General features: G+C 29.4%; 2 protein-coding genes and 2 non-coding genes across 5 annotated transcripts; all 4 read left to right on the top strand.

Annotated features, from left to right (window-relative positions):
* Positions 1-72: 72 nt before the first annotated feature.
* On the top strand, positions 73-145 carry TRNAF-GAA. Its single transcript has one exon. It is a non-coding gene; the product is annotated as a tRNA-Phe (tRNA).
* A 7339-nt stretch (positions 146-7484) lies between these two features.
* LOC8288057 lies at positions 7485-8835 on the top strand. The gene is made up of 3 exons (XM_002509421.4): positions 7485-7845; positions 7946-8171; positions 8291-8835. Exons 1-3 carry the CDS (start codon positions 7573-7575, stop codon positions 8716-8718), a joined length of 927 nt encoding a protein of 308 aa, XP_002509467.1. The 5' UTR covers positions 7485-7572; the 3' UTR covers positions 8719-8835.
* A 2141-nt stretch (positions 8836-10976) lies between these two features.
* Positions 10977-11049, top strand: TRNAF-GAA. Its single transcript has one exon. It is a non-coding gene; the product is annotated as a tRNA-Phe (tRNA).
* Positions 11050-17422: 6373 nt separating this feature from the next.
* On the top strand, positions 17423-22740 carry LOC8271401 (serine/threonine/tyrosine-protein kinase HT1). 2 transcript variants are annotated; one of them, XR_001534855.3, is made up of 5 exons: positions 17423-17592; positions 17974-19183; positions 19466-19921; positions 20582-20907; positions 22460-22740. XR_001534855.3 is itself a non-coding variant. In XM_015716036.3 (4 exons), the coding sequence occupies exons 2-4, from the start codon at positions 18422-18424 to the stop codon at positions 20852-20854; spliced, it is 1491 nt and encodes a 496-aa protein (XP_015571522.1). In that variant the 5' UTR covers positions 17423-17592; positions 17974-18421; the 3' UTR covers positions 20855-21199. The 2 variants fall into 2 exon arrangements, 1 of the variants encoding a protein (XP_015571522.1); XM_015716036.3 differs by lacking the exon at positions 22460-22740 and having other exon boundaries at positions 20582-21199.
* Positions 22741-25539: the final 2799 nt, after the last annotated feature.

Genomic DNA, 25539 nt, shown 5'->3' with positions numbered 1-25539 from the left:
AAGAATCAACTAGTTCTATGCTTTCCTGCACCAGCATCTCTATTAATTCATAATTCATTAACTGAAAGACAAGCGGGGATAGCTCAGTTGGGAGAGCGTCAGACTGAAGATCTGAAGGTCGCGTGTTCGATCCACGCTCACCGCATTTTATTTTTTATTGGATTAAGCCCAAAGTAAACTCTACGGCCCAATCTGCTAATTCTTTTGTTCTGTTTGAACAAAATGAATTAGATCTGATATATAATCAAATCCCAAAACTATACTCTACGGCTCAATATGAAAATCTTTAATCTTAAATTAAATGTGGCCTTTCGATTTGCTTTTACCAGTCTTAGAAATCCCACTCCCAACAAGATAAATAATAAGGATTTGATCCTTATTAGTGAGAATTGGAATTGTAGCTGTTTGAATTTTTTCATTCATCATTCACCAATATTTACCCTTTGATATTTCAAATCAAACTTATAATGTATATTGTTGGGCATATAACCTTTTCGGTATTTAATAAAATTAAGATAATTTTGCAAATATTCAACTAGAGATAATTTGAGTGTACTATAACTTAGTAATTAATATTAATGCATGACATACTCGAATTCAGTCGAGATTAAAAGGGAAATAATGTTAATATTATTACCATGAAAGAGATCTCAACTGAAAGAAGGGAATAACATAGAAGATTCTAGCATAATAGACAGTAAGCTTGCTTTCTTCTTTTATCTTTTTCTTTCTTTGATTTTTACTAACGTCTCTTCACATTTTGCAAATCAGTCCTCACCTTTTTGTTTTCTGACGGGAATTTGGATCAGAATTGAAGGATGTGAATGGAAAGAAAGAACAAAGATGTGGATCTGATGATAATATAACAAGGACATAAACAGATATAGCTCATGGATAATCAATCGTGAAAATTAGGTTGCTTCCCACGTTCAAATTACTTTTATCATTTTGCTTCTCCGTTTGCATATGCTAGCACATGAAGGAATTCATTGCTCTATATACATATAGAGACATAGGATCATATATAGCATGAAGCTAGTAAGTCCCACTTGCCATTCTATATACATAATCAACTAATTAACAGGATTATGTCCTAATAAACTTAGGATTAAGACCTCCACACCAGGACCACAAACGATAGTTTGTTAACATGGACAAGCACCAAAATAATTTCTGAAAAAAAAGAAAAAGCATGTGAGATTTGGTTCTACATCCTTCCTTCCATGTGGGTAGATAGTCCAATCCAAACTAAATATTAGACTCAATGTCAATTTTTTGTAAGTAATGCTACATAATTTACATTTTTTATCTCACCCAATGTGACGTCTAATATTGTTATAAAATTATCTCTTAATATTTTAAATTCAAAAAATAGTCTAATAAAGAATTAGATGCTACATCACCTGGGCAAGAGGTGAAACAAAAAAAAATGTTTAACATTTTCCATTTTTTATGTTCAAATTATTTTGGAATTATTCATTTCAAACCTTTAGTTGGAATGTAAAGTATGTTAGAACCACCGTATCTTTGAACTTTCAAATTAAATAATAGTAGCTACAATTGGAGTCAGTTTAGTTTCTATCTTATTAATTAGGGTTCAGAATTGTAGATTAATTTAGTCATACATAAGATACATTTTAATTTGTTTGAAAAATTCATTATTAAGTACTTGAATGTTTCAGTTATATTCTATTGATCCCTGAAATTTTTATTTGATTTTATTAATTAAAATAGAAATAAAAATTATCAGGTTTCAATGAAGCAAAATAAAAATTAAATGGCTCAATAAAATAAAACTAAAACAATCAAGGACTTAAAAAATGCATATTGCCTAATTTGTTCTAGCAAATTCATGATGATTAATTTGTTTTTGTAAATCGAGTTGAACATCCGTTACGAGGTTGACTCGAATTTGATTGAATTTTCTACTGTGATATATTAATAATGACTAAAAATTCAATTAAATTTATGAATTTTTCTAATTAAATATTAAGGAGTTTGAACCTGGCTCGAGAGATTACTCGAGCTCGAACTCAATTTAATTAAAAACCAAGTTAATCTCAAATATTTTTTAAATCAATTTTAAATGCTTTATGAATTGATCCATGCATTCACACTCGTCTTATGATTTATGAGAGTATAAAGCCATCTCAGGCGTAGGTTCTTCAGTTGGGGTTGATTATGGACAGGAAATTCAACTTGATTTCTGGACAAAGACAGATTCCAAATACAAGTACAACCTCAAAATTCATTCCAACCCAGATACATACTTGTCTTTCGGAGTGGGTGCGTCTAGGCCACAAAAAACATTCCCCTTTCCTTTGTATCGTAGCTTAAATTTGCACCTTGTCCCTGTTGGGTGGCAAACATTTATTGATGAATATTATCAAAGCTTATCCTTGGATGAGGCAGGCCTTCTTGCCAACTAAGCACTCCAAATTTGAAATTGTAATGATTTATCCTTTATATTTACTTAAAATCTGAAGTGGCATTCATCCGAATATCGCTTACTAGCAACATAATCAACATGTGATCTGTACATTGTTATCCTATGAGAGGTTGGACCACCTAATGCGGCACTCTTCTGTCCCATTAATCTCAATGCAATCTTTTAATTTCATTAATATTCCACAAATAACGAAATTCAAATCAAAACATTTTTCTAAATTAAGTACAATATTCACTTGCTAACTTTAGCAGAAGACATAAAACTTACTATTAATCTATTTATTTTATTTAAAAAATATAAAATCCGTCGCTATATTTTAAATTTTTTTATGAAAATATATCTATTTATGTAATTTTATTTTAATGTCAACTAGTTTTTAATAATTATTTATACGTCAACATCCAATTGATTTTTTCAATAATCAGAAAAAGAAAGATTTGATAAATGCTGGATAACTTTTGGGGTCTAATTCTAAAGTATGTTAATATGAGAGGGTTAATTAATTAAGCACAAACCTTGAGCTAAACATATTGATGATGTGTAATCGACTAAGATGGTCATCTTTAATCAGATGCTCATATATTCCTTGAGCGAATCTGAAACACATGAAAATCAGTCACCTGTTTCTCTATCTGTCTTTTAGTTTTTGATGGGATGAATGCCAATATTGAAATTAATGGTCAAACTTGTGATAATCTTAAAGGGAAAAATAGAACAATATCTCTTATAAAGATGGGGAATATAACTCTATAGTTTGAATATATAAAAATAAGGATCCATGACATAGGTTCGGTCTTAGAATTGAGTTAGGAAGAGAGAAACCAGACGAATATGATTCATGGATCAGAAGCAAGTTGTTGATGGTAAGACAAAACAGGTCCTTATCACCAAACCTGGACTGCGCTAATACTATATAATATTTCCTCTATTCTATACATTAAAAATACAGTGTAAGCAATGAACCCAAAAGAAGCTGCGGTAATGATCACTAATTGGTATGTACACGTCAACAATGTTGGATAGGAAAGATAGATAAAATATAGCTATAAATAAGAATATACATATTTTTATTCGACAAAATATGACAAATTTCCTTTAAACTTATGATAATAGGTTCGAAATTTGTAGTTATAAGTTGACTACAAAATGCAAGTATTTAGTCCAATATTCTTAAGTTTGAAATCTATGATTATTTTAGGTGGGTTTAAATCTAATCAATAATTATAGAGGAAGCGTGAATGCATGAAAAGAGTGGCTTACATATAAAACTATACGATAAATAGAATTAAATAATTCAAATGACATTTACAATTTAAGAATGGTAGAGAGAGATACAGGAAGTAGAGGAGAGTATATTTTAAGGAATAAGAATTTAATAATGGATAAAAGATTATAAAGAAGCTCGTGAAAAACATCAAAAGCACCAAGATTATGTTAAAATATATATATTTTATTTCCGGCATTATTATATCCTAATGTTTCTTTTACGTTAATGAGATGATGTCGTTTTTGGCTATTATTTTGTATGGGTTCTTTTGGGACACATGAGGTGAAGATGATAAGATTATAACAAAGGGTCATGATTAGGTTAGTGACAAAACATGGTTGCTTTTGAGTTTTAAATACTTTACCTACAATTTATGCCTAACAAATACTGGCAAGCTTACTACAGGTTATATATAGTCAAAAGCTTAAGGGAACACGTAGCCCGGCTGGAATTTGTCTTTTAGGAATGATTACTGGCATTTTCATTTCAGTAATAAGGCTAAAGAATTCGGAAAATCAATTTTTTATTCATAGGATGTCCCGTAATCCATGGCCTACATAGGCATTTTTTTATATTTATTATAAAGATAAAATTTTATTTAGATAGTGTAAAAGTGAAGGATTGAATTTTGGACAATAATATTTAATTAAATTTTTTTTGATTATTTTTATAAAATTTTCAGTGAGTGATTTTTATATATTTTATTTAAAAATATTTTTATAGACATCGATAGATTTTTATTGATTTTACAAATTATTAGTTATCTATTATTTAATTATTTAAAAGTAAATTTAATTATTTTACTTTTATTATTTTCCTTATCTTCTTTTTTGTATTTATTATTTAGTTTAAATTATTTCATATAATATTATATACAACTCTATACACAAATAATGAACTCTATTTCATTGTTGTGTCAAATTTATATTATTTTAAAATTTTGTATTTCATAACATGAATACTATTTTTTTGTCAAGGTACTAATTTTTTTTATAAAAATTATCTTATTACAATTTATTTCTGATTAGACCACTAAATTCATGTCATATCCGTTATATTTTATTTATTACTTATTCAATAATACTTAAATCAATAGTAATTACTCATATTAATTCATTGATAAATACATAAATCCACAACAATCACGTTTACTAACATAAAACAAATTATTTTCCTAATAAAACCTAGAAGTCTATATAGTGAGATTGTTTGCTCAAAAACAATTCACTAAATGCTTCATTTAAACTTTAAAATTTTTATGGTAGTCTTTGAAAATTAAATTAAAAAATTTTAATTTATTTATTTATATGTGTGAGTACAAGCAAATATTATTAGTAAATAATTTTTGGCTTTATGAGTTTTATCAAATGTTTTATATTTCTTAAGATGGATAATATAGTAAAGATAAATGAAAATAATAATATAGGAGAATTTGAAAAGAAAAAATATGAGTTTTCAAAGAAAAAATTCTATCAAAATCTTAAAGAAAAGTGAAAGACAAATTTTAAAAATTTGTATTCATAACAATGAATAAAAAAATTATTAAAAGTATATAAAAGTCCATGTATATAAAAGTCGATGATTTTTTTAACACTAGCTTATTTTTAGAGATTTTAAAAAGTTGTAATTGAATACCCTCTAATTTTTATAGACTTTTTAAAAATTTTTAAAAGTCAATATTGAATTCCTCGTGACTTATACAATGCCTTTTAAAATTATTATTGTCACAACTGAATTTTTAAACTCCACACAAATCTCTAAGAATCTTAAGTGAATACAACCTTCTTCATTTCCATACAGCAATCGCCCATGGCTAAGCCTCAAATGTTAAATTAAGAAGATAAGTATTACTAAAAGAAAACAAAAAAGTACATATACCAACAGAAGGCCCTAGAGTAAGGATATATCATATGCACCCCAGGATAATAAGTACTAATTACACTATACAATTTCATGTGAACCATCCATGTAAATGCACAATTGTTAGAATTTGCCTATAGCGCAAGTGAAAATGAAAGAAACCATTTACTATCGGAAAGGTAGACCTAACTACCCACAAAAGGATATGAAATGCTCCCCCATCCTTTTCAACATATTCTAATAAGAAATCAAAATTAAATTTAAGATTTCATTAGCCATTATATAATATTTATACGTCAAAAATCTTGATGTAAAAATAGACGTAATTCAATTTATTGTATATACAAAGAATAAAATAAATAACTTAAATTTTCCGTAAAATAGACAATAAATAATTCCTATAGTAAAATGAAAATCATACTTGAGAACTTTAATTGCTAGATAAGTCATACTCTCAAGTTATTTTTAAATCTAATACATTATTTTTAACTCTTTTTATATTCTAGTAACATATTTTAATATTAATTTCGGTGTTAATTGGTTAAAAAATTTTAGCCAAAACTTTTCAACACGATTGCAATTCTAATAATGATAAAAAGTATTAAAGATGTTGAAATCATAATTAATAACAGTATTATTTAGACAAATAAATAGATGATGTAAGAATAAAATGGTTTTATCTAGTATTATATTCATTTTTATTAAAAAAATTCTAATAAGATAAAATCTAATTCATTTCTTACTTGTTTTGTCTATTTTACTTATTATGAAATTAAAAATATTCCATGTCTTAGAATTTTTAAGGTTTCGAACTAAAACATAAAAAAAAAAAAAAAATCTTTGAATTATCTGGAAATAATTCAGTAATTTTATCACCGACTCAAATTCTTTATCATTAATATTATAACTGCATCAACTGATTTTAATTGATAATACCGTTGAAAGTTGAAATCAAAATCATTATCAAGATATAAGTTACCTACTAAATTTAGAAAAAGTGAATAAAATATATAATTTATTTAGCAATTAAACCCTTCAAATATTTACCATATCAACTTTGTTATTGGCATAACACCAACTATTGGGTTTTTCCCTTCACCGACATATATGATCCTCAGAACGTCAATTGTGGCATATGAAATCGGAAAATAAATCTCTTATTCAAGTGAAGGGGCTTTAACGCTCGAGCACATTGACACATTCCGAAAATTATTGCCCTGAGCAAATGACCACAACACCCTTACTTTTTGCCACTACACTTGTCTAGAAAATTCATAGGAATCTTGTCATGTTATGTCTAGAATTCTCAAAAACCATTGCCAAGACGCCGCGTTTTCTCGACATCCACTGTTTTTCTTTTTCTTTTCTTTTTAGCGATAAATAAATAAAAAATCTGACAAAGCCATTCCCATATGATTACAATAAATCATTTGCGTTAGGTGGCTGGCAACTGGGTCCCACTCTTCGGATAAACCTTGTTAATTTTTTATCAACGATCCAGATCAAACCACGTGGGTCTCGATCAACACCCAGTCACATCACCGGAAGTTCATGGTCCCGCTCTATTCACAAGATGAGGATAAACCTGCAAAAACATCTATTTTTTCTTTTATTTTATAATTTTTAATCCGGTTTTTCTTTTTTTTTTTCCATTTAATAGATAAAAACAAATAAAATAAAAGGAGAAATATGAAAACTATAATTTACGTGAATATTCGAGTATATCCAGAGATCAACATTATTGAAGCTGACTGACGTGGATCCTTGTTGTCTGATTTATATCTTCCAATCATTTAGTTCCACGTAGGCAATACAAGTGACCCACATGTGCGCGGCGACTCGTTGGTCCACGTTGGGTGTTGGGCCCCACGTCAGTCCAAGCTAAGTATATAAATGAAATTTTTATTATGGTGTGTTGTCACTTAACACATTTTCCTTTTTTTTTCTTTTTTTCTTCCTTCCTTTGTCTTAAACAAGGAGCTCATCAGTACAAGCCATGCCCAGTGCGAGATTTAGAATCCCAATTTATCAGCAGGATTTCCCGGTTAATAGTCAGGAATTTGATTTCCACGACCAGCCGATGGGGAGTTTCTCCGATATGGTTTTCGGGTTTCTTGAGCACGGCGAAGATCAGTCGTTTCAGGCAAGTCCTAGCAGCGAGGATTCTTATGAAAATGAAGCATTAGATGAAGAAGAAGATGAAGAGAAAGAGAATGGCGGTTTTCAAGAAGACAAAAGCTTCTGGGACAACCAACACCAGCTTCTACAAGTAAGTATATAGTCTGATTTACGTTTTCTTATATATGTTAATTAATCAATCCATATCTATGGATTTATTTATTTTCTTTGACATATATTTTGGTGTTCAGGCTACCTTATGTAGAACTAGCTCACTGGAATCAGGCATTAGAAATATCACCAAAGAAACAATAAAAGAAATTCAAATGGCAGGAACAACCTGTGGTTGTGGAAAACCGATGGTTGGCGGCTGCCGGAAATGTTTGATGGCAGAGGTCTCCGGCCGCCTCCGAAACGCTGGATATAATAGTGCCATTTGCAAGTCTAAATGGAGAAGTTCTCCTGATATCCCATCAGGTAATTACTAACTGGAATCTTTTTCTGAAAAAAAAAAAGATTATTAGTATTTTAGTTAATTAGTATGAATATAATTCTTTTTAAATCAACTTCTAACTAGTCCTTAATTTACTATGCAGGAGAACATACATTTTTAGATGTGATAGATAATTCAAGTTCTAAAAAAGGAGAGATAAGAGTAATCATTGAATTAAATTTCCAAGCTGAGTTCGAGATGGCAAAAGCAAGCGAGGAGTATAATAGTTTAGTACGGAAATTACCGGAGATTTTCGTGGGAAAAGTTGAAAGATTAAATAATGTGATAAAGATTTTATGCTTAGCTGCTAAGAAGTGCATGAAACAAAAGAAAATGCACTTGGGGCCATGGAGAAAACGAAGGTATATGCAAGCTAAATGGCTTGGAACATGTGAAAGGACTGTAGCATCAATACCAAGCTTTTCAATGGGATATTCAGGCAAGGTATCAAAGCCTAAGTCTTCGATGCTAACGGTTGATTTGCTAGATTTGTTGCCTAATATGCATTGTACAGCAGTTGAGGTTGTATGATTGCGAGATTGAATATTTAATTTTTGTTTGTATTTCTTGTTTGTGGATCTTCATAGAATTACATGTAAAATTTGAGAGGTAAATATATATAAATATGGGCACAAATAATTAACTTTTTGTCTTCTTTTTTCCTCTTCTCTTCCCTTTTACTCTATTTTTCATGATATTTCTAGACAGTTGCTATCATTTCATGGCTTTGATTCCATGATACACAATTTATTCTTATTTTCTTTTGGGGTGTGTCTGTAACCAATAAGTGGAAAACTTTACTGTTAAAGAATTTAATAAGAATTGGCAAAACATGGCAATTAATATTTCAAATATGGGCAATGATTTCAGCTCACCTCGGCAACGGGAACTAGCATTGGTCATCAGTTGCGTATTAAGAAAATGAAAAAAAAAAATTGCTTAGATTTAGATTATATTTTTTTTATACATAGATGATTAATACATATTTATTAGTTTTAAATAATAAAATATGTATCAATCATTTAACATCAAATATATATGTATTACTCTCTTATTAATTATAATGTTTACATCTAATTTCGGTAAAAATCTTATTAAAAAAATTTAAAATTGCCTCTTTCCTTTTTCAATCTAGTTATCTAATTTTCGTCGTCCATCACCAACTAACTAGCATTGGTCATCAATCGGTTACAAAAAGAAAAAATTACTCATTGTTTTTATTTGATCATCTCACAATTAATTATAAGTTAAAAAAGTATGAAGTTTTGATAAATCAAAATACTTTAGTAATCTAATTTCATTAAAGAACATTGATATTTTTTAGTATATACACTAAAGATTACAAAAATCAGATGACTTTTAAAAAAATATATACATAGGAAATTTTTTTTTATAACAATACTATATATAGAAATAATTTTTATATGAATAATTACGGTTCCAATTTGAGTCGGTTATAAATAAAAATAAAATATTTATTGTAATACGTTATATATTTTTGTAATTCCATCTTAAGAAATATCTTTTTATATAATAATATTTTTATATATAGTTTAAAAAAATATATATTATATTATATTTTATTTTATTGTAATATTGTTTTATCTTATTAATATAATATTATAAGATATTTATATATTTTATTTCTGATTTCTATTATTTTACCAATAAAATTAAATTTAAAATTTAAAAAAAAATTATATACTCAAACCTTCATTAAATTATAACCTCTTCATAATTATAAATTTTATTTGATTTTAAATATATAACTGTACAGAATCGTTAATATATATATATTTTGAAACAAACGGAGCCTTGTTATCAAAATAAATATAAGAGTGAAAAGAATTCTCCGTGTGGCTTTAAAGTGTTTTGTTTCTGTCCAGGTACATTCATTGACCATCAAAAGTGAAGTGGTTTTGCGTCAATTTGGTACCCCACCATTTATAAATCCTAATAAGATATTGTTGCCTTGTTCCAAAATGGTGCGAAATTTCATTGTATATATCCATGTCCCATGTGATACTATTGATTCTCCTTATGTCTTTCCTAAAAGATGCAAGCTTTCTATGATTTAAATCTAAAATAGATAATCTTCTGTACTTAATTATTTGATCATTATAGCAGCAGCTGCTTTTAAGTCTATTTCTCATTCTGATCTAAGGCTGGAAAAGATCTATTGAGAGAATTAACTGTATCCATGGCTTAGATTATGTTTAGTTAGAACTTACTATCCTATTCGCAACCACACTATTAACTTTTTTGCTTTTGCACATGGAAAGAAAGCTTCTTAATAGTAAATTATGAGCTTCACTCGCTAAACTGTTATTGGTAGTTAATAGTTGGTATTTGATATCCGATAATTGATAGTTGATTGATAATTATATTCAGTAAAATTATTTATATTATTGTTTATATGTTTAATGATGAATATAGATAAAAAATTTATTATTTATTTCTCCTTTTATTGAAGTGTGATGTTTATTGTTCTTTTAAAAGAGTTTTACTAAGAATAATAAAAATATTATATTTCAATATTAAATTAATATTTTTGAGAGATATAAAAAATATTTTAAATTTTTATTTATTTATAAAAGGAATTCAGATTAAGTTACTATAAATTAAAATTAAAAGATAATATATAATAATAAAAATTAATTTAATTTGTTCATTTTAAAATTAAAAGTTAGTCCACCAAAGCTCCAGATTAGAATTGTAGCAAGGTGGAGAAATGTTAACTAAACATCAAATGATGTTATTTAATATTTAAACAAACAGTGAACATGCGAGCGGGGATAGCTCAGTTGGGAGAGCGTCAGACTGAAGATCTGAAGGTCGCGTGTTCGATCCACGCTCACCGCATTTTTTTGTTTCTTTTTCCTTAATTTCTCCTTTTCCTTTATTGTGTCATCTAGTGTCATAATTTGGTCATCGAGTTGGAATTAGGAAGCGACCGTGAATATTACACATGCAGATGAAAAATATCTATTCCGATGTTGTGCTGTGACGATCATGTTACTGCTAACCCCGATTTATAGTAGAAGGAAGATGTTTTCCGTGTCAACTCACTTAGTCAATTTGAATCTGACATTGGTTCTTTTTCTTTTTCTTTCTTTTTTTTTTTTTTTTAACAAAGGCAGCTTTCACTAACAGCTCAGAATCCACGTCGCACAACTAATTTAGCTTAAACGGCAACATGATGAGCAAAGAGAGTTACAAAATCCAGGAACATAACATAACTAAAAGAGGAAGACTGAAATAAGTTCCTATGAGACAGAATGTCCTGTAATAGATTAGAAACATCAAGACTCACCACAAATACAATCATTAAGTATTCAGATGACCACTAATGCATCACCTTCACACTCAACCATAGACCAGCCTTTCTGAATTAGGCAAAGCATGTTGTACTTTAGTGCCGTCATTTGCAGCAATAATTGCTCAAAGATACCAGGAACGATCGTTGGAGTTCTGCCAACAAGAAGGCCTGAAGGATTATGCACTACCCCTCCTATGGACCCAAAACGATGATGTTGTTCAGAGGCAGCATCGAAGTTGATATTAAGAAAGGGAGGTGAAAGTGGAAGCCAACTATGGTCCTCATATAATATAAGTAAGGCAGACTTTCAAAATCCGGCTCAAGTGGAGGATTATTAATATTCTAATTGATCCGGTGTTTTAGAGTTCACTTCACCTTCCGTCCACGATTTGCCTTCAAAACCTACAACCCCTCTTCTAGCCGTATTCATATTAGAAGTATTCTTCACAGCATCCTCTTTTTGTATAGTTCCCATGCAATTTAGTATAGTCACTTTACGCGTTTGGAATCGTAATTATTTTGATTATAAATATAATATATAAATTAAATTTATAAAATATAATTTGATAATTTTTTAATATTTTATAGTATTTTAAAATTTAATATAAATGTTTTTATCAAAATTTTTCTTAATATATTTGTTGGTTTCAATAAAATATTATAATTATTTTATAATATTATATAAATTGATACTATAAATATAATAATATTTCTATTTTTAGAATTAGAAAATAATTTATTAGTTAATAAAATTATTAAAAAATTTAGCAAAATATTATATTTTTAGAATTAGAGTTATTGTCTAATCATAAAACTAAATTATATCCAATATAAAACTAAATATATAATTGAAATACTAGTTTCACATATTAAAGTAATTGTTTAATTAAAAATATAACTTACTAATTAATGAATTAATAGAAAGTTAATAAAATTATACATAAGTTTGAATCCCATATATTTAAAATAAGTACATATGTTAAAACAAAAATATTTTATGTTAAATCACATATGTCAAAAAATTTAGATCAGACATTTAAATTTTAATCATTTAGTCAGTTTACCACTTTAATTTTTAATTTAACTTAATAAATAATTAAAATTTCTCTTTTGTGATATTTTTATATTTTTTGATATATTTTTTTATTCAATACATCACACATATTGAATAAAAATATTTAAATATTACCAAAAAGTAAAGTTCACATACATATTAGGTTAAATTGAAAGTTAAAAGTGTTTAAATATTAAGAAAATAAAATTTAGATATCTATTAAATTAAATTAAAAGTTAAAATATTAAACTGACTAATTAAAATAATTTTAGATAAATAAATATATGTATTTAACCAAAAGTTTATATATAGATTTCTCATGGAGTGGTGGGAGTTAGCAAAGTGTGTAAATTAGAAAGAATGGGCTTAACTATTTCTATTTATAAATGGACTTACGTATCCATTAATTGTGGGCATGGCTATTTTGTGTGGTGGGTTTCAGGTAAGCACCTGGGCCATCTTCCAGTGATGGTAAAAGCTCTGTAAACTCAGATACTCTCCTAGTCCATCTTCCAAGCTTTGGACCCCATTTTAAATCGCCCAATTATTCATATAATTCTCAACTTTACGTTTATTTTAATTTTATCTAATTTCTTAAATTTTATAAACTTTTAGCAAAAAGATAGATTTTTTTATTTCAAATATAGAAACTTATCAAATTTAAATCTAAAAAAGGTGATGACTTTTTGGACTGTAAAACAAATTTCTAAACTTGAAATAGAAGTCTTTCAGTTTGTAATAAAAAAATTCAATTCTGAAGTGTTAAATATAACTAAAAAATATAAGTTTTATAGTTATGTTGATAATTATAGATTTTACTGTTAGTTTTTAAAAATGCCTCGTTGTCTTTTTTTTTTTTTGTTAAAGATTGGGCTCTACTCTTTCTTCTTTTTGTACACCTCATTCAATTATTTCTACATCAACTAGTTCATCTTCTTTTAATGTATTTGCGTAAGAATAATATTTTTAATTAAATTTTTAGTATTATTATTAAATAACTCACCATTCTTCAGAATAGTGACTGCTTTAGCTTGCTTAGGTTGATTTGGTAGTTTTTCTTTCTTGTTTGCTTGTACAGCTTCAGCAATTTACCCAATTTGAGTTTCCAATCGCTTCATTGAAGCTTCTATAGAATCAGTTTTCTTTTCATTCCTCTCTATCCTATCATGGGTAGCTGTCATAAAAAATTGGAGTATTTACTCCAAATTTGATTTTCTTTGAGGGGCTTGTCCTTAATTAGATAATGGAGGGTTTTAATTCCTTGGGTATTGAGGCTCTTGATTTTGATATTGAGACTAGTTTTGGTTCCTCAATATTTGTGGTGGGTTTTGATCATTATTCGTGGTAGGTTTTGATCATTATTCCTCCCTAGAAATATTGGATGGTTCCTCCATCCTAGATTGTAAGTGTCGGAATATGGATTATTTTTAGGTTGCCTAGGCTGATAAAATTCCATCAAATTAACCTCTTCATAATCATTTCCTGCATAAGTCTCATAAGATGAGCAAAAATATTAGCACCATAACCATAAATACCACATATCCCATATACCTCATTACTTTGTACATTCTTAGTTGCACAAAGTGTCCTAACTTGTTTAATTAATTCAGCTATTTGAATAGGCATCTCATTATTAGACACAACTTCATTCACTCCTACTCTTTTTGTTCTCACACTCTTTTATTGTGAATTAGTTCCTAACATCTCAAAAATATCATAAACCTCATCCGCAGTCTTTTCTAACATGGCACCCTCAACTGCATTATTAACCATACATTGATATTGTTGTGTTAGACTATCATAGAATGATTGGTTGGTTACAGGAAGTGGGTATCCATGGTGTGGGTATTGTAGTAAAAGTGATTTGAAGCGATCCCATGCTTCATGAAATGATTCAGTATCCTTTCAATAAAAGTTGAAAATTTCAGCCCTTAATTTTTTGGTGTTTTGATGTGAGTAAAATTTACTCGTGAATTTTTGTTGATAAATTTCATCCAAAGTTCTCAAAGAATTAGGAGGCAAGGTTATTAACCAAGCTTTTGCTGTCTCTTTTAATGAGTAAGAAAAACATCTCATCCTTAATTGGTCTTCATTTAGTTTAGATTATGGGAATATATGAACTATAGCGTAAAATTTTCTAATAAATATTAATGCATCTTCACTAGGTATACTATAGAAAAAAGGAAGTATATTAAAATAAATGTTATTGAGTTCATAATTTCTAGATGCATCACCTAGAACTATGCATGAAGTAGTGTTACCAATTATAAGACGAGTATAAATCTTCATAGCCATTTGCATTTAAGCTGTAACTTTTCTTTGGTCATAGCCATTTTCTCAAACTCTCATACAAATTCTTGTTGTAGCTTTTCTTCAAATTCTTTTTCTCTTGGAGGTACAAACTCACTCTCTACCTCTTGGTCTCCTTTTGCCTTTTTAACAGCTGATCTCAAGTTGTATGGGATTTTGAGTTGATAAATCACCTGATCTTATTTTTCTGCTAGGCATACAAAATTAAAGAAAAAATTTTAGATTTAAAAACTTAAAAATAAAATTTAAAGATAAAACAAAAATAAATAAACATGCAACACACAAAAATATAAGAAATAAAACTCAGCAATTAATCAAATATAATATTGCCAAATTTTACGGCAACAGCGTCAAAAATTTAATGTGTCTAAGTTAGTACTTGCAAGTGTACGAACCGAATGATAGTACATGCAAGTTCACAATGAGGTCGATCTCACAAGGAATTATAGAGCATATATTATAAAGACCAACTATCACACAAAATACTAAAAGTTAATCACTCTAAATCAATGTTTTGAGAATGATTTAAAGATTTATAAAAAAAAAATTAAAAAATAAATATGCAACTAGAATGATTAATATAAATTATATGATAAAATAGCATTTAGTCTAGCTTATACTTAGTAATCCCCTTATTTTCTTAAGTCCAAATTTAATTATGAGACACAATTAGATGAACATGGATGGGAGAAAATATTTTATAGAACTAAAATTATATTACTTAGATATTTATTTTAATATATGGGAGTAAGGGCATAAAATTTAAATCTCATCAATCTGTTTTTTAATTTAAAAAATTAGAGAAGAAAAAAAATTAATCAAGATGAGTACACTTCGAGAAGATTTGGAAATTGGAACATTTTTTAATTCATATCAATTTTTGAAGTTTTTAAAATTGAATCTCCAATATAAAAATTTCTATATAAAAATATATAGATTTTTTTATAACTATTCGGTATAATGATTTGGATCTAATAGAATAATTCGGTGCAAAACAAGATAATAGGTATCGGAGATTTTATATTTTTAAATAATTCATTTTCAGCTTAAATCAATTGAAATTAATTAAAAAATATATAATAAAAAGTAAAAATTACTACAATTATATTATACTTATTTCAACAACTACATAGTGTGAAATTAGAATAATTTATTTTTGATCCACCAAATTAATATTAAAAATAGCGTTATCTTATTAAAAGAGACCAATAAATATCATACTTTATTAATTAATCAAAAGAGATATCACTGATAAAAATTATTATAAATATAATTAATTAATATTATTAATATATTTGATACCACAATAATATTTTTACTGCTAAATTTTTAAAAATTTAAATATTATATTTTTAAATTAAATAAATATTAATGATGTAAATTTAGAGTTTATTCAGAAAAACCAAGATAAAATTGTATATTAATTAATATTGTAATTAAATATAAATTTAGTGTTTCTATTTTTAAATATAGGCCAATAGTTTTATATTTTATTAGAGTATAATTATTAAATTTATATTTAATAATGCGTTATATATTTAATTTGAGTTTGGTTTTAAGAGTTAGATTTAATTATTATATAAATAATTACAAATTTATTTATTATATAAACAATAGTATATATAAATATTTTTTAAATCAGTTATAATTTGTTTTAGAATAACATGAAATAGGTTGATTACCGCTCGATATAATAAAAAAACTATTGATATCTATGATTGTATTAAAAATATTTCCATACAATCTGATTTAAAAGAGATTTAAATAATCAACTAATATTTCAAATCTAAATAATCAACTAATATTTTCTGTTGAAACGTTTCGGTGCGGTTTCAAAATCTCTAAATCCTGTATTTAGTGTAATAGTAATTAGTGAGAGATATTGTCTGGCATATTCATGGAGAAACAACCACAATTAAGATGCCATTTGAAAAGTTCCAATAAACAGAAAGCCAAAACAAACTAAAACACAACAAAGAAGACATCTCAAATCAAATATTACCACACACGTAGAGATGTTCCATCCCAACAAAACAATTCAGCAACAACAATAACAATTAACAACAAAGAATAATGAGATCCAAGAAAACCCCACCACCGCCACCCCCACCCCCACCACCACCATAACTCCGCCACCCACCAAGCAGCATTAAAACCTAATCCGTGCAAACCGTACCACACAATACAACCGTAGCTTCCTAAAATTAATTCTCTTCAGATGGTGACACTTGGATTCCTTTGTTTTCTCTTTTTCTTTTCTAATTTAATACTATAAAAATAACAGACAAAAATTAATTAAATAATAAAATTCTCCCTCTTACCGTATTATATTGACTTTTTAGTTTTAGGGTTTCTTTTTTTTCTTTTCCTCTTTCTTTTAATTGAGTGGGTGCCCACCCACCATCTAGCGCGAGTAAAAGGGCCCCACCTTTCCTTGCCTTACTAAAGTCGTCGCCAAAAATATCGGGTCCAGTGGAATCTACGGTGTCGCCGTATAAAGTACGTATGTTTTGGCACATCGAAATTCCATCCAACACTCGCGATTTTTCTTTCTCCACAAAAAGCAAATAAAAAAAGAATAAAAATCCTTTAATTCCTTTTTTTTTTTTCTCTCTCTCTCTCTCTCTTCTCTCATGCACACAAAACAGGAGCCTTTTAAAAACATGGATTTTTCAAGGAGAATAATGTCACTGCCTCCTGATAGCTATGTGCCCTCTTAATGGTAAAAGCACTTGCCTTTTTTTTTTTTTTTTTTTCTCTCTCTCTCCGTTTTTCTAATTTTTTATCTGAGAGTTTTTTTTTTTTGTGATATGTTTATTTGGGAATTTGGGGATTTATCTGAGTATCTGGGTTATTGTTATTTTTGCAGTTTAATAATATTTGGGTGAATGATTGTTTTGACATAATGATTGGATTTCTTTCCAGTGTTTAATAATAGGGGGTGTGGGGGATGTAAGTAATCATGGGGGTTGCTTAATTTGCTTAAATAATTGAGTGTACTTTGCTTTGGTTTGCCTTTTTTTCCTTTTTCTCTTTTAAATGATTATTTAATTTTTTTATTTGTTTATTGGCCACTGGGTGGTATCTCTGTGGGATTTTCCAGGTTTCTGCAGAAGGTGCCGTTTGACTTTGAAGCCAAAGGAAAAAGAAAGGGTCGGTTAATCAGGTCTTGGTTTTGGTTTGGCTTGGTGGTGGTGGTGGTGATTAATGTTTTGATGGTTTTCGTTGATGGGATTTTGGTTATTATGGAAATGAGATTGAACTCTATTATGGTCCCTTTCTTGATGTGTCTTCATGGATTTGAATGGTTTCTCGATTGTAGTAGACCCAAAGTTTGAATCTTTATAGCTCACTTGTTGATGGGTTGGGAGAGATTTGAATTCTTGGGTCCTGCAAGTACTTTCTTGTTTTCAGGTCTCTTTCTTTCTTATTCATCTGAAGAAGAAGGAACACCAAACTTTATAGAGGCTGAGAGGCTGACGAGTTTTGTTATTGTTAGAAATTTGTTTTAGGGTTTCAAGTATTAAATTGGTGGGAATAAGGAAGAGAGAATGGAGGAAGAGAATAGTTCTTGGATAAGGAGGACAAAGTTTTCACACACAGTTTGTCATCGATTAGATTCTTCAAGATTGGCGTCTTTGGCTTTAGCTGTTCAGGAAGAGAGGAATTCAGGCTTGAAATCAAGGCCTGGCACGTCTTCTCCTAATCGGAAATCTCTTTACTTTTCCAATCAGAGATCTGCTTCCTTTCCAAATAAGAAGTCCTCATCCTCCGTTACTAGTAATTCTCAGATTCAGCGAAATCCTGTGACCAACAAGCTGAGATCTTTATCTCCTCTCCCTCAAACAGCGCTTTCTGATACTTTTAAGGAAGCAAGATCTGATAGGAAGAGATTCTCAACTCCTCATCCTCGCAGCAAAGATCAAGACAAGGGATTTGCCAAGCCATCCAAACATGCATCTAACACAAGCCCACTTCGGCAGTTAGCTTCATTGAAGGGTCATGAAAAATTAAAGTCTAAGAAGGACTCTGCTTGGACAAAGTATTTTGACCATGCTGGCGGAAGGGTTAATGCTGTAGAAGCAGCTGATGAATTTAGTGTTGATATGTCTAAGCTGTTTCTTGGTCTTAGATTTGCTCATGGGGCACATAGCAGGCTTTATCATGGCGTATACAAGGACGAACCTGTTGCTGTTAAAATTATTCGGGCCCCAGATGATGACGACAATGGAACCTTATCAATTAGATTAAAGAATCAATATGACAGGGAAGTAACTCTTTTATCTCGGCTTCACCATCCAAATGTTATAAAGGTGATCAAATTCTTTCTAACCCTTTACTATGTTGGTTTTGGTTGTCTTTTTTGCTTATGTTATTCTTCCCAATTTTTAGTAGAGGGAAGTCGGCGTTGTTCCCTTGTCTTGCACCACATAGAGTTAACATGTGATTCTGTACGTTGTCTTTTGTGATTAGATTATCTAAGTGGCAAACAATAGATGTGAACTTCTAACTGTGATTGAAACAATTGTGAGTGGAGTAAGCCTGAGGCTGCATAGTGAATTCTTATTTATTACATATTTTGATCTGAAATGCAGTTTGTAGCAGCATGCAAAATGCCACCGGTGTATTGTGTTATAACAGAATATTTATCTGAAGGTTCCTTGAGGGCATACTTGCACAAGCTCGAGCATAAGTCTCTCCCCTTGGAGAAACTAATTGCAATTGCGCTGGACATTGCTCGTGGAATGGAATACATTCACTCTCAAAGTATCATCCATAGAGATCTTAAACCCGAAAACGTACTTATTGATCAAGAGTTTCGTATGAAGATTGCTGATTTTGGTATAGCTTGTGAGGAGGCTTACTGCGATTCATTAGCTGATGATCCAGGGACTTACAGATGGATGGCGCCAGAGATGATAAAAAAGAAATCTTACGGGAAAAGGGTAGATGTCTACAGTTTTGGGCTAATTTTATGGGAATTGGTGGCTGGAACAATCCCGTATGAGGATATGAACCCCATACAAGCTGCTTTTGCAGTAGTGAATAAGGTATTGCTTTACTTGTTTTCTACTGTTATCAATGTTGTTTTATGAACTTATAACTTCTTGGCGTTCAGACTTCTTTTTAAATTGCACAATTCTGGGGATTTTTTTCAAGTCTTAGTTATTTTGGTGAAAGATACTTTAGATAAGGAACTATTATGATCAGTCATTCTTGCTGCTGGTATAAGGGATATTGAGGAATTTGTATCCCATGGAATTTAGTGAGATATTGAGTCCTGGTGAAATGAAGACATATAAGAAGTTACTGTTATAAAAAGTATTGCTGCTAATTATAGTGAAATGTGCATCCTACTTTTTGGCATGAAAGTATAGCAAGTGAAATCTGATTTGAAGAGAAACATCTTTTTCCTCATCAGTGTGTAGTAGTAAACATATGGATTGCATCAATGTTTGAAAAGCAAAATTTGGTAATTTTTTTTAATTGAATTATTTGTCTAATGAGAGAATTAATCTTTGAATCTAAGAAGGGCAAAGGGAATCTATTTGTACATAATCCAATTTCTTGCTGGTTGAGTAGTTCTGAATGGTTTTATTCTCTTTCTCTCCCTCTCCTTTCAATAATTTGTTTTGTTCTGTACTTTGTTACTCCTATAAACTCCAGCAGAATATCTTCCTGATTTCAGATAATTTGTTATTTTTCTGTAGAATTTGAGACCTGTTATCCCACGGGACTGTCATCCAGCCATGAGAGCATTAATCGAGCAATGCTGGTCCTTGCAACCAGATAAGAGGCCTGAGTTTTGGCAAATCGTGAAGGTATTAGAGCAATTTGGATCTTCACTTGCTCGTGATGGGACTCTGAATTTGGTACAAAATCCAACTTGCCAAGATCATAAGAAAGGTCTTCTTCATTGGATTCAAAAGCTTGGTCCCATGCATCCAAGTAGCTCCCCTATGCCTAAACCTAAATTCACATGAATCTCTCTTATAGCCTGGCTTTTGTAGTGCACCAGGTTATTTGTAATTAAAAGGTTTGTTTTCTAAGCCTCTTGTTTGTAATCCTCTTCTATGTCACATTCATGTGAGAGTGAATTAATGGATTGGTAGCATCCACTGAGGTGAAAGTTTTTTTCTTCACAGATATACATACACACAACAGTCATCACATTTTAGGGTGTTCTGAACATTGTAAGCAATTATGGAGATGACAGAAATAGTGTTTTTCTATGAGGTGTGGGGTGGGTCTGCTTTGGGTGGATTCTCTAAGATGAACTTGTTTATACTTGCCTTTTCTTTAATCATCTTTTTGTATTTTTGGGTTTATTTTGTTTATGCAGTGTAGTAATTGTAGCATATCGTTGCTTTCATTCTAATACTTATTAAAGGAAGAGCTGCTTAGGCAGGTAGATTGGGGAAGAAAAGGTGGTAGACATTCAAACTATGGGTTAGTTAAAAGTTTCAGTGGTCTGGTTTTCATTTGTTCTGACTATATTGCTTTTGTTGACAATATCAGAAAGAAGTTGAACCTTTCCTTATTATCATCACATTGGTGATTATATGATAACCATGAATTACGTGATCATCTTTGCACGTGCACGTTTTGTGGATCTTCTTCAAAATGCTTGCAAGGCATATTGTCTCATTGGATTTGATGTTCTTTTTCATGAACGCCAATGGACTAATGTTTGTTTGGTCACTAGGATAACATTAACTTCTTACTGTTAAGTCCTTCCCCTCCCCAGCATATTTGGATGGGTTGGCTGGCAAGAAACCCCAGTTTGGCCAACAGTAAATGCCAATTTTTTATTTGATTTTTCACGGTTGCATTCTTCTCATAGCACGCTGCTGCCATCCATTTTTAAGGCCTTTGTTTCGTTATGTTAAGTTTTCTTGGTATGATCATTTTCTTTTTTCTGTGCAAAATAAAAAAATGTTTTAATTGAATAGTTATAAATGCAATGATTTACGGGGGCATGCACACTCTTCTTGTGGCTGTATTGTTCTCCCTGGTTGGTTTGTTTGTTGGCTGTATAGAAGAATAATAGATACAAGAATCCACAAACAAGAGAGTCCGGAGGGGCAAGTGATAGGATACCCTGTCTTGGTAAATTCTCACATGGTTGCCAATCTACTGAGGGTGCAAGCGGGATCATATCATCTGCTATAGCTTTGCTTTATCGACCAGTCAAAAACAGGAAAAGGAAATGATATGTTTTCTTTGATAATTGATGTCATCACTTTCTGTGTTGGGAGTGGCTTTTCTTTCAATTACCAGTCAATTTGTTTATTAGGCCTTTTTCTAAATTTTCTTGTTGAGACATGCATGTAACCATACTGTTCTTTGTACTGGCAAAAATATCTCAGCATTAATTGCAATTCACAATTGTTAGGTGTAGGGATACCTTTTACATAGTCACATTTATGGCGCTCACCCAACATGAGTGAAAAGCCTCTCTTTTAAGTGCAATGCTGAGTTCAAGTCCATGTGCATTGGATTTCCAGTAAAAATAGTTTTATATTATGTATTTTTTTGTATATAAATAATGATTATGACATAGTCAATCAACATTATCTATGGATTAGGTGGGTGAGCTCTAAACTCGGACAGATGCAATGAAATCAGCCAGCAACAACAGATGAGATAGTAATTTGTGGTCCCAGATATGCGATGTGATTGCTTGACGTTAGTGTCCATATTCGACCCTTTTCTTCTATTAAAAAGCCCACCAGGCAATACTAGATTGGGCTTTGCCTTAATTTCTTGATATCTTCAATTTTTACGCTAAGCCTTAATTTGGATATTACCATAGGAGATATCATTGTAAGTTATGAAAATATCATTCAGGAAATATCCTTTCATAGAAGAGTACTTTTTCTTTATTTTAAACAATTTATGATACCTTAAAATTACCCAAAATTCACAAAGAAATTAAGTGGATAGCGAACAATACGATTTTAAATTAGTAGCTGATTGAGTTCTGATGTATCTTTTTTAGTACTCGTAAGTGCATGAACCGTCCCTATAGTAAGGGTAAGTTCATCACGAGGTCGATCTCTCAAAGAACTATGAGGCCACTTATTATAAAGACTAATTATCAACACAAAACAATAAAAGTAAATCTAAACACTTTAAATCATTTGTTTGAGAGGATAATGGTCATAAAGTAAAGTAACTAAATAATAAATAAATATGCAATGCAAATGCAAATGCTTATGATCTAAAATTATATGCTAAAAATAGTATTTAATTTAGCTATTTACTTAATAATTTCCTTGTTTTATTTTAAGCCTAGATCTAATGAATGAGATGGTAATGTGCCTTTTCCTTAAATCACTCAAGCTAATAATGCAACTTAGGTTTCTTATACCAACATAGATTAAAGTAAAGATGATGTTTCTGATACTTTTAAACCTAAAGATTTTCATAACAATTACTATTGCTAAATTAATATGATGGTTAACTAACAATAATAACTGAAACTAATAAGATATGAAGGTAAAGAAATCATTCATTAAATAAATAAATAACAACGTTCATACAAAAGCAGAAAGACTAAACTAAACACTTATATTCTTTTTATTTTAACACACACACATATATATATTTAAAAATATAACTTTTAGAAAAATAAGCTAATTTAATATTCTATAATATCTAAAGTAAGTGATATATTATATTCATATCAACATTTACAATGTCATAATTACTTCTCAATATAATGAAAAATAAGCTAATTTGTTACATTATGTGCAGTTAAAAATAATAGTTTTAGTAAATTTAAGAACTTATATCTTGAATGGTAGGTTGTATTAAATGATTCCGAATTTAATTATTATCAATTTAGCTGGATTAAAAGACTATAGGCTATACGTGTCTACTTGACTTTTTTATAATTATAGATTTAATGTGTATATTCTTTAGCTTACATATTCTTTAATAATGTTGTCAATGGCACGAATATATCCCATTAAGCTTCTTTTAGCTCCATATTTTCCTCTTTTTGCTAATATTTCTGAAAATAGACAATTAAGCTTAAGTGAGGCAAAAGCACATATTTTCACTATTTTATATATAGAAATATATCATTAAAGCTTTAAAATACTCTTAAATATCTATACATAATTTGGACTGATCAAGTTCTACTCTGCTAATTCCATCAATTTTATTTTGGAGCTCAATCGTTGGCAATCCTTATATAATTGCCTCTTTAACCTCTAATTATTTTCTTTTCTTTAAAATTAAAATCATGAAACCCATTTGTTTCTTCTAATTTTGCCCCGTGTAACTATATCTCAACAAAATAATACTTAATTTTGTCTCTATTCTTAATTCTCACAATAAATAAAGAAATTATATTCAAATGTCAATTATATTTATATTGACCGGTTTATACACTAGCTACAACAATCTAAAAATATTTCATGATTTAGTTATTACCTATAATTTCACTAATCAATTGAGACTCTTAAGATAGTTTTATTTTATAATTAGAAAATTAATTACTTAAACTGTGTTTGATGTTTAAAATTTTCTTTTTCAATTTTAATTTTGATTATATTTATTTTTATAAAAAAAAATTAAATTGGTGTTCGTTTATTTGATTTTTTATTTCATAACATATTGACATTTTCTCCAAAAGCAAGTTTGTGAAAAACAGTTTATCAAAGACAAAGAATCAATATATTAAATTAAGAAATTTCCAAAGTTGCTTTTTAAATACTCAATAGCAATCACAAACATATCTTTAATAATTGCAATTTCGGATTTTCGGATCTTTCAGTATAAAGGTATAAATTTTCATTTTAGCCAAGTGTATAGAATTGCAATCAAAATTCAAAACTCTAATCTGCGAAGAATCTCTAAACTATATTCATATAGTTGTCCCCTTTGCTATATTTGTGATTTATGTGAATCATAACTTCTTTTAATATAGACATCTCCAATTTGACCACTTTTTACTACTCCTCCTCCATATTGGAAACGCACAAAGAAACAGGTGGAATTAGGTTGCACCATGTTCTCTTGAAATTTCCCACAACTTGGCCTTTACTTCTTAAAAGAAATTAAAAAAGAAAAAGAGAAAACCTCTTTTGTATAACTTTTATGAAATTTAAGAGAAATGAATCCAAGTTCAACTAAATGCGAACAATAATTCAGTTTATTTTATCCATAAAGCTGCAGATATTGGAACCATAGAATTGACTGTTCAAAATAAAGTTTGGTTGTATGATGATGCTTGTCTGAATAACTTGGAAGTAGAGAAGGGGAAAAAACAAAAAAAAAAAAAAATGGAAGAAAAGCAAAATAAAGAGACAATGTGCAAAAACAAAATTTGAGCAGGAAGAGGAAAATGTAATGAAAAAGACGAGCCAAGCTTTGAGCACTTTATTAATTTAAAGTCGAGGAGATCAATTATAGTTTCCTTTGTATCTTTCACTGGAAAATCTGAAAATTAATAAATGAATATTTGAGGAAATGGAATCGAGTGGTCTGGCGATGGAGCCACGTGAGCTAATATCAGATTATTTTGGTTGGTATGATGAGCATTTTGTGAAAAGCTATTGTGATCTTTTTGACTACATATTAATTATGATCAAGCTTTTATAAAGAAAACAGGATGCCTGGTTTGGTGTTTTATTTGATATTCATCTTTAATTTGTTA

Source organism: Ricinus communis, chromosome 5 (assembly GCF_019578655.1).
Source record: "Ricinus communis isolate WT05 ecotype wild-type chromosome 5, ASM1957865v1, whole genome shotgun sequence".
In the NCBI taxonomy this organism is placed as follows: domain Eukaryota; kingdom Viridiplantae; phylum Streptophyta; class Magnoliopsida; order Malpighiales; family Euphorbiaceae; genus Ricinus; species Ricinus communis.
The sequence above is the reverse complement of the archived record's forward strand: the minus strand, read 5'-3'. Positions and strand labels throughout refer to the sequence as shown.